A 15,170-nucleotide genomic window follows, 5' to 3' on the forward strand; every position below is an offset into this window, starting at 1 on the left:
GGGCGGGAAAGTCTGCGGGGAGTTTTTAGGAAAAGCCTGCTGGCTCTCCCTTCCCCCTCTGCTGCCAAAACGCTTGCCGGCCCGGCCCGGTACACAGGCAGCTCTCCCGCGCCGCCCTCCGGGCAGGTGTACCGGGGCTGAGGTGAGGTGAGGTGAGGGGGGCCGACGCCCTCGCTGTCTCGCCGCGGGCGCGGGTCGGGACGGCCGCGTCCCACGGGCCGTGCCCTGCCCGGGGGAGTCCCGGGGGCTGTGCCCCCTTCCGCAGCACCCCCGTGGGCGCGGACGGGGCGGGGAGAAACCCGACCCCTGCCGCCTGGGAAGGAAGAGGGGCTGCCGCTGCGCGGGAGGAGGCGGCGCGGTGAGCGACTCCCCCATCCGGAGGGGACACCCCCACCCTGGGCTGCGGGGAGGCCGCCCGGCCCGGTCCGGCTCGGCTCGGCCCGGCCCGCCGGTAGCAGAGGCGGCGCAGGGCGCGGGCTGCTGCCGTCCCGGGGCAGGGCAGGGGCGGGGGCGCGGCGTTGCCCTCTCGCCGAGCGGGGGAGCCGAGCGAGGCGGGAAGCCGGCGCCGGGCGCCCGCCTGCCTGAGGCCGGCCGGAGCCATGCGGGGCTGCGAGAGGGCGAGGGGGGCTGCGGGCTGGGCTGCCCCGCTGCTCCTGCTGTGGCAGTGCCTGCCGACGGCGCGGCCCTACAACCTGGACACTCAGCACCCGCTGCTCTTCCGGGGGGGCAACGGGACCCTCTTCGGGTACTCGGTTCTCCTGCACCGCCACGGCGAGGAGAGATGGTGAGTCCCCGGCCGGGCCGGCCCCGTGGGGTCCGGTCCGCCCGTCGCGCGTTCTCCCGGCTCCGCCAGCCGCGGCCCCTCACGCTGCCGTCTCTGTCCCGCAGGCTCGTGGCGGGCGCCCCCCGGGCCAGCTGGCCCGCCAACATCTCGGTGGCCAACCCTGGGGCCATTTTCCGGTGCCGGATCGGGAGGAACCCCCGCGGGCGGTGCGAGCAGCTCCAGCTGGGTGAGTCGGCGGCGGGGCCACGGCGCTGGGCTGCGGAGGCGCCGGGGTGGGCGGCGGAGGGGCGCGGCGGGCGGCAGGGCTGTCCCCGCCGGCGGCGGGACGCGACGGGACGGTCCGTGCCCGCCCGCCTTGCGCGCACCGCGGCTCCTCTGCCGCTGCCTTCAAGCCTACGGGCTGCAGGCGGTTTCTCCTGGGTCTTTTCCAGAGTAAAGTGGCGTTTACCTCTCGCTTAAGGGCGAGATCAACGCTATTGCCGAAGAGCAGCAACGGTGGCACCTTTTTTTCTGTAGACAGAAAGAAATGCACCAAAACTCGATTTAGAGAAATCGTATGTGACAGCTCCTGTTCCCACAGTTTTCTTTCACACCGTTCAGCACGCAGTTCAAAAGCCTCGTGAGAGTTTCGGTCTGTCTCTCGTACTTTTCTGCAGCAAGCTAGTTCAGCTTTCAGAGCAGAGGGCAAATGTAATTAGCTCAGAGAGTGGGGGTGGAAGTATGTGCCTAAATCGTCTTTTATTCTGTAAAGCCTTCCCTTCGTAGAAGCCACCCTAAAGTAACTCTGAACCACAGTTGTCTTGCAGATGGGTTCTCCTTGCTTGCAGATTCGTTGAAGAATTGAGTTTCAGGGAACAAAGCTATTTTTGACTGAATTACTTTTTCCAGCTCCTGCATTTAACCAAACTCCTCTCTACCTCCCCAGTCCCCCCATGCTTGGGAGATGTAACTGGATGCACTTATCCAACTTCCAAGTGTTTGATACTTGTTAAAAGGGAGAACGCTTTGCAGTGGGTTACCGTGAATATGCATGAACTGCTTTGGGCTCTGTTCTTGTCCCCGTTGCATACAGTGCCGTTCATTCTCTCCCTATGCTATGCATAAATAGCTTCCTGAACTTTCTATCCTGCTGAGACCATCCGATCCGTTAAAAACTATGAACTTGCCGCCCAGTAAGTGTAAGAAGCGCGGGAAAGGGTTTTCAAAATATTTGAAACCAATGAAAGCAATAGCGCACCATGGACTGATGGGCTTTCAGGGCAGAACGCAGCATTCTGTAGCAAAAATGTTAAAACCATTTACACATCTATGCATAATGCTGAGAACTGATGGGTTCTATCCATTTTTTTCCTACAGATAGAAATAAGAGTTATTTTTTGTAACTAAGCTACAAAAAACTAAGATACTTCAGTGGTGCTTTACTTGTAGCCACATAAGGAAAAGAAGCAGTCGCTCAGAGAAAGAACTGCAATTAAACTTATTCCAGTCCAAGTAGTTCTTTTTCTTTTGCTTTTTTTTTGAGTAATTTCATTCCAATATTAGATCTATTGAAAAATTATATATAACAAAGAGCTTTTTTCTCTAACTTCTTGTTTGTAAGAAGGGGCTTACAAAAGTCAAAGAAGTCAACTAAAGTGGTGAAATAGCGTATGCTAAGAAGCAGTAAACCCCTGTTCCTGGACTGGAGGTAAAAATAGTCCTTCACTGTGTGGGGGAAGGAAAGGAGGGGAAGGGTAGAAAGTTTCAGGTTCTTTGGAAACTACATACATCTGCAGTATTTCTCAACTTACTCATTTAGCCAGAGGAGAAACAAAAGCTCTAACGAAGTAGCTTGATGGGCTTTTCCTTAGTAGCTTAGGGGATTCTAAATGAAATGGTGCAACAGGTGAATGAAAACGTTTATGTGGTTCCATAGGCTTAATTTAACACGGTTTTTATTCCCGGGTTTTGAGGTTGCAGGTTACACAATGATATTTACTGTCTTGTCCTGTATTTTTAAAAACAGAGATACCACAAAAGATTTTTGCAAAATGTTTGTTTCCCTTAGTGCTAGATGACATCTTTACATCACTAAGGTACATCTACAGTATTTCTGAAGATAAATAGATACTGAAAAGAAGTGCTCTATTGTAAAACAGGTCAATGAAAAAGCCAAAGGTGGCTGTGGTGCTTGGGATGTAAATGAAGTAGGATAGTAGCTGAGGTTTGTTAAACTGCTGCCATCCTGCCAAGCGGTCACAGAAATACACAAGGGAACTTGCAATTGCAAAGCTGAACTTAATTATCTCTTGTCTAACTCATTCAGCCTGTCAGCAACTTTTGGACATAATGGTTTTATCGACACTGTGTCTTTCAGTCGGTGACCTCCTCGTTCTTCTGCTTGGATTCTTGCCAATGACAAGTTTGGGTTCTGATCTCATAGAATAGGGTAATTTCCATTGAAAAATGCGCAGGGATATATTACATTGCTGGGACAGGCAAATTGAGAAATAGCTATTTCTCTCTTTCTCTTAAATACTTGAATTCACATTTCTTTCAGTAAAAGAATCTCTGAGGTAATAAGTTTCTAATTATGAGTCATAGAAACGTAGAGGTGACAATAGGCAATAGCAGTGGGTTTTTCCAAATGTTGGGCCTCTGTAATAAAATGAATATGAATTACTTAGAGACATAAATATGTTAAAACACTTTGTTGCTATTTTTCACTAAAGTAGCCTTGAAACTGGCATAACTAATTAATGAAGGATTCATGCACAATTAGGAAATCCCTGATCACACAAAACTGCTGTTGTATTTTTCTATGTCACACGTTCCTATCTGCTTCCTCAGTAGAGAAAGAGTTGCTGGGAATAGTCCTGTGCTGTAGTAATCCCAGCATCTGGAAGTAACTCATCCAGGCATACATGAGAGAATTTTAATGTTGTTTAAGGTGTTGCAGGGGCCTGGGCTGGTTTAAGAGTTGAGAGGAGCCATGAGATATGCTGCCATGAGATACACTAGCAAATCTTGGTCTTCCCAGCCCCTCACTGGCACTTTTACATCTCTCTGACTGTTGAATAGAGGAGTAATGTTTTGAGAGTTTCTTTTCTAGTTCTAGTACTTCTGTCAATGGTGTCAAGTATTCTAGACTGCTGATTTATTTCTATTTGGAGTATTTTTAAACGAAGACTTGTTAGATGCAGAGGCTTGTAATCAAGCTGTAGGCATAAATACAATGCTTTAGGTTTATTATTTGGAGCACTAAGTCTCTGTCTTTTACGAGTCTTCTAGTCTTTTGAATTTCAAGACCTTGCCCATGTCAGTTTGGGGTAGTTGTAGATTATTGCAGAGGGACTCCCATAAAGTTCTTTAGATGTTTTGACCTATTACATTTTGGACTTGCAAAACATTACAGAAATTCTTCAACAAAATTGCTCTCAGATTTGAAACAGAGTGATTCACTGGCTAAAAATACAGGAAATAATTTATAAAATTTGCCATCCAGTCTAAAAAAAAAAAAAGTTTTAACTACGAATGTACAGAGTAAATTCAGCGCACATTGTTTCACATAAGGCCAGAAAGCTCTGCCCGCAGTTTCAGCCTTCCACCCTTCTTTAAGTCCCTGCTACAATTAACCTATGAACAAATTGCCCTCTAGCTCCCCCAGCTGAAGCATTACAATGGAAAAGTGAACAGTTAATGGTTTTCCCCAAAAGGCTGACCTGTGTTTGTTAAACTTTGATTTCAGTAAGTTTTGCCTTTGGTAGTTTGGCTTTTTAATCTCACTTGCATTACTCATACTCTGCCAGTGATCTCCTTTGAAACAGCCATACTATTCCAAGGAAGACAGGACCTTTTGGACCTACGTCTGTTACAGAGTTATGGAAACAACTGGCACTTAACTAAAATGTTTTGGGTGGAAGTGGTTTGGGGGACATAAGAGGGATAAGACCTATCAAATCTGTGAAAAGAGAAAAGATTGCCCTTGATGAATGAAAAAAGAGTCTGGTGAGGCCCTGATATCTAGGAGCAGGATATCGGAAGGCTTGTCATCTTTGCAGTAGACTTCATAGTTTTAATCAATTGGCAATAGGACCAGAGGAGTTCTGGGAGAATAAAAAGGATCATGGGAGGCTGCTGGGCATGGAAAGCACTGGAGCAAGTTATGTAAAACTGGTTTCTCAGATGACATTGCAAACATCTGTATTGGAGTCCTTGAGGCCAAAGCTAGAAGTGGCTTTGTAAGTTGTGACCTTATTTATATGCGATTGTGCTGTTTCTGTGGACGCGTGCAGCGGGGATTGTAGCAGAAGTGTATCTTCCAGCTGTGTAATGTACACAGGCTGGGCAATTACTTATCTCTCGGTGACTTTATGACAGTGCGTGCTCCTTTTCCCTGAGGCAACCAAGCTGCCATGTCCTCTTGAGCTTATGCAGTGGTGTTCTGTTGCTTGTGCAGAATACAGCATTTTCTCTTCTCATTCAATAAAGCTTTTATAATGTCATACCCTGAGCAGGGGCTCATCACAGTGTCTGGGATGTCATCACAGTGTCTGGGATGCTTCTCTCGCCCATAAAGGCCTATCATTTCCAAGGTGGTTGAATACTTGCCAGTCAGAGAAAGAGAGGAGACATAAGATAGCAGGTCAGCAGAGGGCCAAAGTGAACCTGAATCAAGAACATATGCTGGACACAAGGAAAAGGGGAATACAATCCAAGGAGCATGAAGGAATGGTCATGCTTTTTCTTGTTACAGACCTCTGAAATAGGCACAGGAATGAAGCGCTGACACGAGCAAAACTTATCTCTCACGTCATCGTTATCTGGTCTTGTTTGACTTACTGATAGAAAGTCTCAGAAAGCCTCTTGAGATCTAAATTTATGACACTGGTCTTCTCCACTTCTTCCATTTCCTGCAAATCCATATAAAGCAAGTCCCAGGTAAGTCATTGTCATAAGAGGATGGAAAGCATTACTAGAAGGGAGTTACCCAAAGTTCCTTTTCTGATTTAAAGGAGGATTAATTCTTACATGTGGGAGTGTAATGGAATTTTGTTTTCTGAGGAGATTTCAATCAGATTAACATGCTCTATAATTCATGCAAACCATGGATGTCTGGTCTTAGGAAGTGAGGAGTTCTACGTGTCATAACTCCAAAATTAAATTCCAAAACTAAATTCCAAACTTGTGTCTGAAAATGGTATATATTCAGTACGTGGAAGTTCATGTCACTGACATTAGCCAAGTAGGAGAATTCAGAAGCTTATCGCTTGAACCTCAGTAACTGAGAACCTGCAGAAAAATCAGCTTCTTCTTAGTAGATTTTTGAAGTAAGGCATTTTACTTCATGCTTGTCTTGGAGTAAGAGCACACGTGTTGTTAATTACCGTTCCTCAGGTGGCCTACAGGAATTACTAACTTACAGTAACATAAAATCTCTTGGCCCAAAGACAATTGAATGTGATGTTATTGTGAGTGCTAAGGTCGGTTCCTGTTTACTTGGATTTTGCATACTATTTCCTTGATGTCTTAGGGAAAGGCACGTGGGGGAGGAAGTGTGGTAAAGAAGAGATGAAGGAAGGTCAGATGTCTCTTCATCCTGTGCAGGGTGTTGTTTTTGGAAGAAGGTAGAGTACAGTTGCAGTGTGCAGGGTGTGTTGTCTCTCTGCAGCATGGTGAGAGGTTCCTGACTGCACTACTCTGGTTTTTCCATCAGAGCAGGGAGCAAGTGTGATGTTTGGAAAAAGTGGAGACATAGTATGGAAGTAGAAGAAATCAAGCCTCCAGCAGTTTTTTCAGAGAAATGTCAATTGCTAGGCCAGTCACAAAACAGTAGGCAACAAGCTCTGAAATAAGGATGGTTGTTGGGTTTTATTCCTACAAATGCTTCTCCTGACATTTTCTTACGATGTGATAAAGACCATTAATCTGGTATTTTCTCTCAAAAAGTCCATGACATCCTAGCTATAAAATCATTTAAGTCAGTGTTGGTTGTGAGAATGTATGTAGCAAAGCCCACAGTCACTCATCTTTCTCCTGGCTTCTAAATAGACAAGGTGTGTCCCTTTATTCTGTTTCCATACTTAATCAATATTGTGCAGTTGTATGTATATAAAAGGAATTCAGCAAGTCCACTAAATTAGGACCATATTTATTTAAACTCTCTAATGCACTGGACAGTAATAAATTTCACCTCTGGTGTAAGCACAGTTTTGGGGGGGTGTTGATTTATGTGTTCCCCTCTCAAACTATGTCCTGTCAGCACTGGTATTCTGTGATCTGTATTGGCGCCCTCTCCTGGGTAACTAACCCCCTTAAACCTCGAAGGTTTCAGGTTCATCAGTAACTGCACTGGATCTGGGAGAGTCTTAAAAATTATGCAGAAGAGCTTGTTCAAATTACATGATGTGTTTCCTTATTTTATAAGAAGTTTTTTCATAAACTGTGTCATGCTGATGCATAGAAAATACTGGTTCAATAATTTGGTTAATGCTTATTCATACAAACATCTTACAAATGAAAAGCTTGCTTCATATAACTTAGAATACTTTTAAATGTGTAGCTTCTCCGTACCATGGGTACCACTACTGCTTACTAGAAGGAAGCAAATATTTGCTAACTCGGCAATACTGTAGCCTTTTGGGGGAGTTAGAAGAAATTTCACTATGTTCTCTAAGGTTTTAAAAATTAACTCTCCTTAAGAAAAAAAACAAAGAGCTACTGCTAAATAATTGCAACAGTGCACGGAGTACACAGGACATGCATACATAATGATCTGACATCCCCAGTAGAGAGTGCAGTTATACACCCTTTATTCGATAGCCGTTTGCAGTAGAGATCATTTTAAGGTCTGCTACCAATAGATATGTGGTTGGAGAGATGCTTGCTTTAGGCTAGAGTTTAGGTAGCACTCATGGGTGTTACTTGCTTTTCTTGTGAACTTTTAGGCTGAAGAACACTTGCAAAGCCAACCCTTCATCAGACCGAGTGTAATGTCACTTTCTATCTTAATTTCAATAATGATGGAGAAGCCAATCCTCACTGCCAACCTATCATGTTCAGAACCAGTACGTTCCCGTTGGCTACATGCGGTTGAAGAAAGTGGAAAGTCTATGTGGCCTGTGTAAAACAGACAGAGGTCAGGTCCACCAAACCCGAGTTACTGCAGTCTCCCTGTAGGGTTCTTGGGTGCTCCTGTTACCCACCACGTGGCCCTTCAACTTGTCCCCCTGTTCAGAGCAGTGGTCTTTGTGTCCTAGGCAACCCCAATGGAGAGCGCTGTGGGAAGACTTGTGTGGAAGAGCGTGATAATCAGTGGCTGGGTGTCAGCTTGTCGAGGCAGCCGAAAGAAAATGGATCTATCGTTGTATGTATTAACCACTGGAGCTGCGTGTCTGTTTGTCAGACTACCTTCACCTTTTGTACGCTTCTGTGTCAAATGTCATGTTTGTGTTTTATCCATAGGCTTGTGGACATAGATGGAAAAATATCTTTTACATAAAAAATGAACACAAACTCCCATACGGTATTTGTTTTGCCATGTCTTCTGATTTTCGAACTGAACTGAGCAGGCGAATATGCCCGTGTTATATAGGTAAGCGGAATGCTTGGGCCCTTTGTAGGGAAGAGTAAGACACATAATTGCATGGTGCAGAGTTTGTAAGAGCCTGTGTTGCTCTGAGCAGGCTTTCTGCAGCCAAAGGTTTGAAGATTGAGTGCTGATGATACCGAGCCCAACTTATGATGTAAATTTGTTAGCAAGATGTTTATCACTTCAAACAAAAGCTGCTTTCAAAAAATTAGTTTAAATAGGGCATCAGAATACTTGCTCCTTGGACTGGATCACTGAAGGATGTGTGCTTCTCAAAAATAGGCCAGTAGAGGACCTCCTTCTTTCCTTTGCTCTGTCATTTGCTTGCTCTGCTCAGGAGAGTGCCTCACAGCAGAGCAGCAGTAATACCTGCAAGCGATTGTTGCCATCTGCTCCTTAGCCTTTGATACAAAGCTGCTGTAGTTCCTTGACACGATGTGTGTCCCTGTTCCTTACTTGCCTCCTGCCAAGGCCGCTGCTGTGGTGTGAGACCTTCAGTGGTCCTTCCTTAAAGGACTGCAGGAGCAGAATAAGAGTCAAGACCTGAAGCTATCAAACAAATCCCTCCCTGCCTTCCCTTTCATACCTCCCTCCCATCTAGAATGATCTCGTGACCCTGCCCCTTGCCAATGCAAGGAAGAGCTGACAATCTGGCCTTTCCGTGCAGACCGATAGACTAATGCCATCAAACGTCCTGGAGACTGTTATGAGCATTGGTGAAATCATGCTTTTGTCTTCGGTGACTTTTTAAGTGAACAAATCTATGGATGAGATGAAGGGAACCCTGATGGGAGGCAGTTAGCAAAGAAAAGCAGGAAAACAGAGCTGGGAGAGTTGGATGTAAAGACAACTGCTAAGGATGGTGGATACCAATATGTGTAAGACAGCCATAACACAAGCCTTTCAGAGCACTAGTGGAGCATCAGGGCAACTCCTATCAAGATATGTAAGCCTGTCAATCAGATTATGCCTGAATTATACGGAGTGGAAGAGAAGAGTTAAGCTTGTCTAGCTGTGCTGCTCAGACTATTTGTGCTATTTCATTCATGGAACAATTTATAAAGAAAAGTATAGCCTTTAAAGTCACAAGATTTCAAAGGAAGCTGTGATACATAGTGTTTTGAGTTTGTTACAATACTATATTGAAGCTAAAGGCTATACAGTGGAAACCAGTGTTTTTAGTTTTATTACAGAACTGAAAACCAACCCTGTTTTGTTTGGTTTTTTTAAACTTGTTTCAACTTATGTTGAAGACCTGGTAACAAATTCTGAAACTACATGCTTCTCATTCTTTTTAATATTTTTTGCCCGTTCCCAGATCATGTGCGAAAGTTTGGAGAAAACCACGGGTCATGCCAGGCTGGAATGTCTAGTTTTTACATTGAGGTGTGTATTAAAGATACCAAACTTCTCTCTATATATATACTTACCTATATGTATACATACATAAAAGTGTATATATAAATGCAAACATTAACACTGTCTGGTTTTGTGGGAGGGAAAAATCGGACTTTTCCCATTTATTTCTAATTGAATCTTGATAAGACTTGCATGATAATTCCCAACTAATACTTTTATTTTTTTATTCCCAAGAATACTTTTACACCTTACCAAATCCAAAATTACTTTTCATCTGGAAAAGAGCTTGAATATAACAGTGTGAAGTTTTATTATTCTCTTTAAAATAATCTGTTTGATGTAACATTAACACTAATAACGCTTACCTTCTTGCTTTACAGAGTAATATTCTGTATTATTTAATCTCCATTTCACCCTAAGATTATGATTTCTAAAAAACTCTTGAGAAGAGAATATCCTGTTTGTTACTCTCTTAAGTTGTTCACAGCTCAAAGTTTTTAATAACCATATGTTTAGAAAGTCTGAAAAATGTTGTCTGTGATCTAGTGGTAATCCCCCAGTACTGAGACAGATGCATCTCCAGTAGCATTGCACTGAGTTCACAGGAGATGTAAAGAAATGCATTTGACTTGTTTTGCTTATCTTCATGAATATTTAAATGTGAATAACATGGCTTTGTTTTATTTTTCTTTTAGGACTTAATTATAATGGGAGCCCCTGGATCATTTTATTGGACTGGTTCTGTTTTTGTATACAATACAACTGCAAATACAATCCATGCTTATACAGATTCAAATAACCAAGTTAAATTTGGCAGTTATCTAGGTACTTAAAAATATTTAATACTTTACAAAAATATAAGTCAAAGAATTAGCTAAATAGCTGATCCTGGAGTGAGTGCACAGTGTTTATCAGTGCTTTCTTATTAATCCCAGAAGCGACAATTCTAAAGATGTGTTCTGATTTTGTTAAATATTATTTAATTATAAGGCTTCCTCTCTGTTCTTTTTACATGGAAGCTTCTCAAACATTGGATTTCTGTTTTTGTCATCTCTCCACTGAGTTTCTATCATTTCTTGATTTAGAAATTAGAGATATGCTTCTGGTTAGCAATGGTTTGCACTTCACTGTTAAGTCTGAAATGCTGCCAAGGGCTTTCATAGCAAAAGACATAATGATTTCACCTCTAACAGAAATATGAAAAATTGGTTACAGTGAAAGCTGCAAGGAAACAAATCTTAATTGCATTGTCAATAAGGGAAAGTATGCTATGATCTTAAGAGACAGACTTTCCTCCAATAGTGTGTTTTTTTGTTTTTTTTTAATTCCAACCATATCTTGGTCTGGACACATGGGAAGGCAAGCCTTATCTACGAATGTCCGCAAAGAAAGCCATGAAGCTTCTACTTATGTACCTATATTCAAGTAATTAGCTGGATTTAGTGCTAGAATTTGTAGGGGTTTATGCCAGAACCATCAGCAGCTTCAGTTTTCTCACTACACACTAAGAAAAGCTCATCTGTCCTTCCTGAACTCCTGAGCAAGAATATTTTTGCCTGTGACCATTAGTTTTTGCATTTTCCCATTCACAGATCCAGTTCACACAGATAAACATTTCCTGTTTGATTTCACTCTTTTGCCAATAGGAAGCAGGCATACATTACGAAATGACTGTTACAAAATACACAGTGGCTAACACTTCAGAATTCAGTGCTGAGCCTTGCAAAGGCTGCAGTCGGGCTCTGCGGGAAGAGATTCTGGGTGGTAAAAGGTGATCAGATACCCAGATCACTATGGTTAACCAGTAACATTTCTAACCTTTCATAGGACAAATTAAAAACTTCAGAGAATGCTTGCTCCAGCTTTCCAGTAACAATCAGCAGAAAAAGTATTGCACCTGTCTGGGGAAAAAAGCTCATTCCAGATTTCTGCTCCTACAAGTGTAAGAGTGAGAATTTCTGTAATGAATGAGTCAAGTCATTGATAGCCAAAAGCCAGATATAGGCAAATGGGTAAAAGCTTGCATAAGGACTGTGCTGGGGAGGGTGCAGGGAAAGCCCTCCCACACATGTGTGGTCTCTCCTAGTTCCCTTGGCCATCCAGGACCTGAGATCAGCTGGAGTTTGCTTCACAAACACTTCTCCAGTGACCTGGTGCCATCATAACAGCTAGCATGCTAGCTTGGCAGAGCCATGTGTCCTCTATCAGGAAAGTGAAGAAAGGGACCATTGGCTCATCTGTGTGTCTCTACAGTTGCAGCTGTGATAAACTGTAAATTTTGCATTGTTCCATGCTACTTAAACCTCCACTTCGTTTCCTCATAATAATACGTAATGTGATTGAAAGAATGTAAAGGTACCTTCCTTCCCCTTCCTCAGCTTCTGTTCTGTCCTATCTTTGGCATTGTTTAAGGTCAAAATCTATTTAGGGTTAATTCTGTTAGCAAAGATTTTTCTTTTTGAAGACTGAGTTTGCCTCTCCCTTAAATAATGAACAAAAACAGGTGGTGGAAGTATATTGTGACCAGCGTGTAGTTCAAGCACGTGACTAGACAGAATGATCTACTTATACTATCCTTCTTCTGGCAGGGACTGAGAAGTTGGCTTCTTTATTTACATTTTTCATTAAACTGTCAAAGAGTAATAATTGACAAATTAGAGTTTGCAGGAAGAGTGTGCAAAAGTATTGTAACATTTTCTTCCATAAGTTGGAAGAAACAAAGCTGTTTAAGTACCAGACAATTAAAAGAAAGAAGGAAGTTAGAAAGAGAAGCTGGTAATACATAATGTTCGGTGACTACTTGACTACTTCAGAGTATCTTGGAGATTAATAACTAACTTCTTTAAAAGGAATTAGATAAGTCAGTCAGTCTTTCAGATCAGCTGGGCCTAATTAAGAGTAACCTTAGGCACTTAACAAACTGCCTTAAAGAAATCACAAAGTAATAGACAGTTTCTTTTAGGAATCTGAGAATGACAAATGACATTTCAGAAAACTGAAAAACTGTAGTAATGGTAAAGAGGAGAGAATTCTGGGGTTGGAAAGAAAATTTCATTTGACTATGCCTTTAAATTTAAAAGGTCAGTGATGTGATCCCCCCGCCAAACATTTTAATACCACAGTAAAAATGAGGACTATGTGATTACTATACTTTCTTTTAGTGTGTTTGGCTTTTTGTTGGGTTTTTAAATAAGAAAAATCAAAACAAGTTCATTAGAATTACCAATGTTTACACTTCAGCAAAACCAAAATAACTAGAAAATAAAGGTCAGAGGAGGTAAATTAAGGTTCATCACTTAAGCTTAATTTTTTGTTGAATAAGTAAAAACTAGGTGTTGAACTTTAAATGATAAATTGCCTTGTGCACCTCTTTTAGCTTAAAATATGAAAAGAAAAAGCTGGCTTAATGAGAACTTGAGTTCTATACAGCTGTCTTCACAGGTGAAAGATTTAAGGCTCATTCTCATCTGATCCAAGATTATTTTTCCATTTTCTTTGTATGCTGTGAAAATCAACAGTCATTCAGTAAATGTAAGAGTAGCAGAATGTTAACTGTCTTCCTTAACTGTTTCAACTTAGCCATAATGTATTTTGGAAAGAGTAAGGATGACTTGTGTAGCTACAGATTAAGGTGTTAGCCTTCAGTTTGCAATTCTGAGGCTGGATGTCTGCACCAAAATATGGTCCTGTTTGTTAAGAGCTGTCTCCACATACAGAAATACTTTGTCACATAGATTCATTTACAAAAGCTGATGCAACATTTTCTTATTACATAATCAAGCTTTTGCTCCAGTTTGTCCCTGGCATTTTCATACGTGTATGTCCACGATGCTCTGTGTGTGTGTATGTATATGTGCACTTGCATATCAGTAGCACTACATTTCATTTTTCTGCAGTCCAGCTACAACAATAGTCAGAGTAACAACTGAATCAAGTGTTTCCACATTGCACTGTATGGACATTTGATCATTTTTATTTGTATTACAATATGGACTCACTGAACAATTATAGAATATGCATTAACAGAAGGTGTTTGCAATTTATTTTATTGGCTTTTGAAGTATGGCAGATAATTGAGATCATGGGAAGAAATGAGTGTTTCTGACACTTGTTTCTGTTTGCTGGAACTTTGTATTGACCTTTTACTTGTATTTCAAAAATTTTTTCTGTTTTCATTGCTAACTTGCATGAGGTCTGAATGTCAGACTTGCAATAATTTGTGGTGTTGACAGCTTTTATACGTCATGCTCCCATTTTTTTTTTCTTTATATAGCACTTCCATATTGAATAGTGCATTTCTAATTTACAGGATACTCAGTTGGAGCTGGACATTTTCTGACATCAGCCAGTACGGAAGTAATTGGAGGGGCTCCCCAACAGGAGCAGACTGGTAAAGTAAGAGATTGTCTATAGTATTGGTTTGAAGAATATACCCCCGCATACCCACCCATGATTTTCCAATTTAGATTAACGTGTTAAAGACAAGTATCATATCTATGTGATTTCTCATGGAGAGAAAAGTCAAAGAAGGAATGAGGGAAGATACTCTAGATGACACTGCTGTGAAGTATGGTGTTAAAGAAAGGTACAGATAGGAAATAGTAAATAGCTGTACCTTGTGATATTGTGTGTTGCTTTGCTGATTCTCTAGCACATGCTGTAGAGAAAGCACAGGAAAGTATTTCAGATTACTGTTTGCTCAACTCCACTTATATTTTCTTTTTATTTTAGGCATACATTTTTAGCATTGAGAAGCAACTAAATATTCTATTTGAACTAAGGGGTAAAAAGGTAAATCTTTCGTACTACTTTTCTGCACCTTAGAACTTCTGGCATACCTTCATCAAAATTCAGAAATAATGTGATTTCTTGTTTGCACACAGCTCGGTTCTTACTTTGGAGCTGCAGTTTGTGCTGTGGACCTGAATTCAGATGGCCTCTCAGACTTGCTAGTTGGTGCTCCAATGCAAAGTACCATCAGAGAAGAAGGAAGAGTTTATGTCTATATCAATTCAGGTTCTGTAAGTATTTTCTCTTAAAAACACATGGTAACACAGTCATTCTAGTATAACAAGCTAAGAAGAAATTTCCTCTCTCTTATCATACAGTATTTCAGGCTATAGGAAAAACAACTCTAGAACTGCGATGACAATCCCAGCAGGACTGTGTAGCACACCTGCAAAGGCTAGCTGTATAAACTGTAACACGTTGCTACTTACGCTAGTGTTAGAACTGCGGACAGAGTGGGTTTGTTTCATAGTAACTTCAGGTGGTGACAGCCTGCCAGTACAGCCTCTTTGCAAGCTCTCCTCCATTACCATGCTTACCACGGAACCAGCATGTGAAGAGCAGCTTATTTAGCACTTCAGAAACAAACAAGGAATGAAAAACTTGCGTGCAGTTAGTGGTACCAGTCAGGAAAGAGATTGGTAGTCCTCAGTTTGGCAAATAAAGTAG

The 15,170-nt window shown here is 42.0% G+C and overlaps 1 protein-coding gene across 1 annotated transcript in view; it reads left to right on the forward strand.

The window, feature by feature from the left end:
• The first annotated feature begins 599 nt into the window (after positions 1–599).
• Positions 600–15,170, forward strand: part of ITGA4 (integrin subunit alpha 4) — a 37,705-nt gene continuing 23,134 nt past the window's right edge. The window contains exons 1-9 of the mRNA XM_072874278.1: positions 600–784; positions 889–1,010; positions 8,023–8,129; positions 8,228–8,357; positions 9,673–9,740; positions 10,409–10,538; positions 14,023–14,108; positions 14,445–14,504; positions 14,597–14,734. Of these exons, the coding sequence (XP_072730379.1) occupies positions 600–784; positions 889–1,010; positions 8,023–8,129; positions 8,228–8,357; positions 9,673–9,740; positions 10,409–10,538; positions 14,023–14,108; positions 14,445–14,504; positions 14,597–14,734 (1,026 nt within the window). The remainder of the gene's footprint in view (positions 785–888; positions 1,011–8,022; positions 8,130–8,227; positions 8,358–9,672; positions 9,741–10,408; positions 10,539–14,022; positions 14,109–14,444; positions 14,505–14,596; positions 14,735–15,170) is intronic.

This window comes from Ciconia boyciana, chromosome 10, assembly GCF_034638445.1.
Source record: "Ciconia boyciana chromosome 10, ASM3463844v1, whole genome shotgun sequence".
NCBI lineage: Eukaryota > Metazoa > Chordata > Aves > Ciconiiformes > Ciconiidae > Ciconia > Ciconia boyciana.